Source organism: Phytophthora parasitica (assembly GCF_000247585.1).
Source record: "Phytophthora parasitica INRA-310 unplaced genomic scaffold supercont2.14, whole genome shotgun sequence".
NCBI classification, from domain to species: domain Eukaryota; phylum Oomycota; class Peronosporomycetes; order Peronosporales; family Peronosporaceae; genus Phytophthora; species Phytophthora nicotianae.
The window spans coordinates 818,716-821,796 of NW_008649000.1; the positions used below are offsets into that span (position 1 = coordinate 818,716).

At 47.0% G+C, this 3,081-nt stretch overlaps 1 protein-coding gene across 1 annotated transcript; it reads right to left on the bottom strand.

The window, feature by feature from the left end:
* Nucleotides 1–1,867: 1,867 nt before the first annotated feature.
* On the bottom strand, nucleotides 1,868–2,101 carry PPTG_08617 (hypothetical protein; the record flags this gene model as incomplete). The annotated part of the gene is made up of 1 exon (XM_008902739.1): nucleotides 1,868–2,101. One exon carries the CDS (start codon nucleotides 2,099–2,101, stop codon nucleotides 1,868–1,870), a length of 234 nt encoding a protein of 77 aa, XP_008900987.1.
* Between the last annotated feature and the right edge of the window lie 980 nt (nucleotides 2,102–3,081).

Consider the following 3,081-nt stretch of genomic DNA (forward strand, 5'->3'; position numbering starts at 1 on the left):
TGAGCTTACTGCTGCGGTGATGGCGGCATGGAAATCAGTAACGATGAAAGAGCTACCTGATCTAATGGACAGCATGCCAATCAGATGCTTCGAGGTCGGGCGCAAGAACGGTGACGCGATCTCTTACTAGGTCTTTAGTGAAATCAAGTCAAACTTTTGTCCCAAAGCTTTGTCGCGGTGGCATTTCCAGATCATTGTATGCCAGCCACCTGTAGCTCTCTGAAATTTAGGTCAGCGTCACAAGTCTCGTGTCGTCCTATCAAACAGCAGAAACATATCTAAATAGCACCGTCTAAGTCTACCTACAAGCCGAGCAGTGGCTCAAAACGTGACTGTCCCAAACGTTTTGTCGCTGAGTGTAGGGTTGTTACACAAACATATGATGGAGAAGCAATTAGAGCAAGACGTTTACATGCATCAAATACATAAAACGCCACAGAAATGGGAATCATGATATGATTTTTGTGCGGGTATTAGCACTTGCGTCGCTTAGTGTGAGTACAAGAAGCACGATGCGTACTTTATTGCTGAACTGGTAGTATGGCTATCATAGATACGCTCAAAGAGAATCACTGCATTCTCTCGGCTGCCACCAGCTCTAGAGGTTTCTTCAAAATGCATGTTGGTCGTGGGCCATTGGTGTGTGCTTCCAATAGTAAACAATGATGGATCAGTGCTGCAGTCGTCAGGATTAACGTTCTCAGGGTATGACGTTGTAGTACGGCGATCATAGTGATTTCTGTTTTCAAAGTGCATCTGGGCAAATTCAAATTCAAATCGTTGATCGTGTGGTGTATGATCCGTATTGTCGTTTTCACTGAACCCGACTTGTTCTTCAAGTCCATCGTTCAAATTCAGTGGGCTCAAACTAAAAAATCCCCTGGTGAATCTGGAAAAGTCCTTGGAATGAAAATGCTATTTTGTAATTCTCTGTTCTGCTCGGCTGAAGGGCAACGCAGCCATGGGCTGTACACTTGCCTGCGATCAGCCGTTTGTGCAGTGTCTTCATTTCCCTGTAGATTAGGAGATGAGAGGCTCGATCACGTTGACGGCGGCTTCCATGTCCGTCTTGCTTCTGTTCTGCGTTATCTTCCTACACTAACAATCTTTCGTTCTCGATCAAACATCCCGGGGCACGGAAGTCTTAATTCCTGTGTAGCGTGAATTATATCAAACACCCCAAATTTTCCACTAAAACGACAGTCACATGTACGAAAAACAGCGTTAATGAGCCATTCATTATCCGGTATACTGTGCTGTTTTATATACAATATATGAATTGACTTGTAAGGTAATTTTTGGCTATTTGGCTTCACGAAAAAAGTATCGGTCGAGCTGATATCTGTATCACCATACCGTCTTTTTGGAATATGTTGTATTTGGACTAGTGGGGCTGGAACCCCATCAGCTGCAGCAAGCAATGACGTAGAAACTCTCCCTTCCTTAATGTCAAAAAGTACAGGTCTTTTAATCACTGTGAAACATAAGGGGTGCTCTTGAAAGTAGCCTTGGAGTTAGCAAAAACGACGCGCGACTGTGCTAATTTGTTTTAGCATTTCGATCGGTGCAGCTTTCTTAGACTTGTTTATTAGCTTGAGTGTTTTTATGATACTGCTCTGAGAGGTTATTCGTGGCCGCGTACTCCGGAGGTGTGTGGAAAACTTGCCACTTGCTTAACCGACGGTGCAATATCCCCTGAGATATATTATGATCTGCTATTTTACGAAAGGATCACAAAAAGCTGATGCTTCGCGCCACGAAGCTAGAATGGATGACCTTTTTCTCAAGTGTTCATCCTCATTTCAAGCATAATGCAGGTTATTCTGGTCGCGAAATATAATGTCTATAGCCACGCGCTCCAACTAGATCAATATTTCACATTTTGAAACATGTAAAACCAGCACATCAAGAACTTATCCTCCTCTTCATCGCCACTGTCACTGTCCTCGCTGTCCTCACTGGAAGACGAGAACGAGTCATCTCCGCCTCCGAGCGCGTCCGACAAGCGAATACTCAGACTCGGAGGCATCGGTGGTCTCGGATTCAACGTCCCACAGACGCCGCAGACGCCGCAGACGCGCATGGCCGCGGGGTTCACCATAGTACAGGCTGCACAACTCCAGTCCAAGGAGGCGGTTCCGAGTTCACGGGGGGGGGCGGACGGTGACGGATTCGGGGTCTCGCACATCTCGCAGAAGCAGCGCGACGCCTCGTCCTGCTCTCTTCGATCTCACCTTCAGGATGATGCAGTAGTACTTGAGCGAGTTGTAGGGATGGAGTCAATGGCGTGAGGGGTGTTGGCGGGGAGGCTAACGTTCTCTGGGCCATCTCCAGCGATCGTGCTGCATCAACGCGCATCCGATAGCAAAGTCGGATGCGTCACACACGACGTGGAACGGGCGGTCTTGGTCAGCCACTGCCAAGATCGGTGCCTTAGTCAAGCCCTGCTTGACTACATCAAAGGCCACTTTACACGCGTTGAATTGTGCGTTATCTGCGTCAGATATCACGAAATCCGGCTAAAAAGCAACCTCTCGAATAATCCACTTTGTATACGCAGTGCACCACTCTACATCGTTTGCGACGTACAGAAGAAAATCATAGGAAAGAACTTGCCCCGAGAATCTGAGAATCCAAATACGAACACAATGAATTTTGCTTGACCATACTAGTGGTGCTGTCGATATGGAGTATTACTGTACAGGGTGGATCGCTTTGCACTTCAACATACGTTTCTAGTAATGAATACCAAGTGACGCCAACGCGAAATGGGAGTGGAGCAGACCCGTCCCCCACGGTAGGAGCCAAAATGTTGTCGTCGTGCCGGGAGTCAAAGCGTATTATCATTCTCTTGGGGTCGTCAGGTATATTTTCCAAATTGTCAAGCATATACTGGTCACAAAGGTAAATCACTGGCTGAACTGCATCTCTCTTGTGAGCCTTGCATTATTTCTTGGTGTGGCTCTCTCCTTGACTAAAGAGCGGCGGAGGACCTCCGAGCGTAAGACGAGATATTTTCTTGCAAATAATACCAAACAGAGCCACAGGGGTGATCGATGCGTCTTCGGCGAGTCGCTCGTC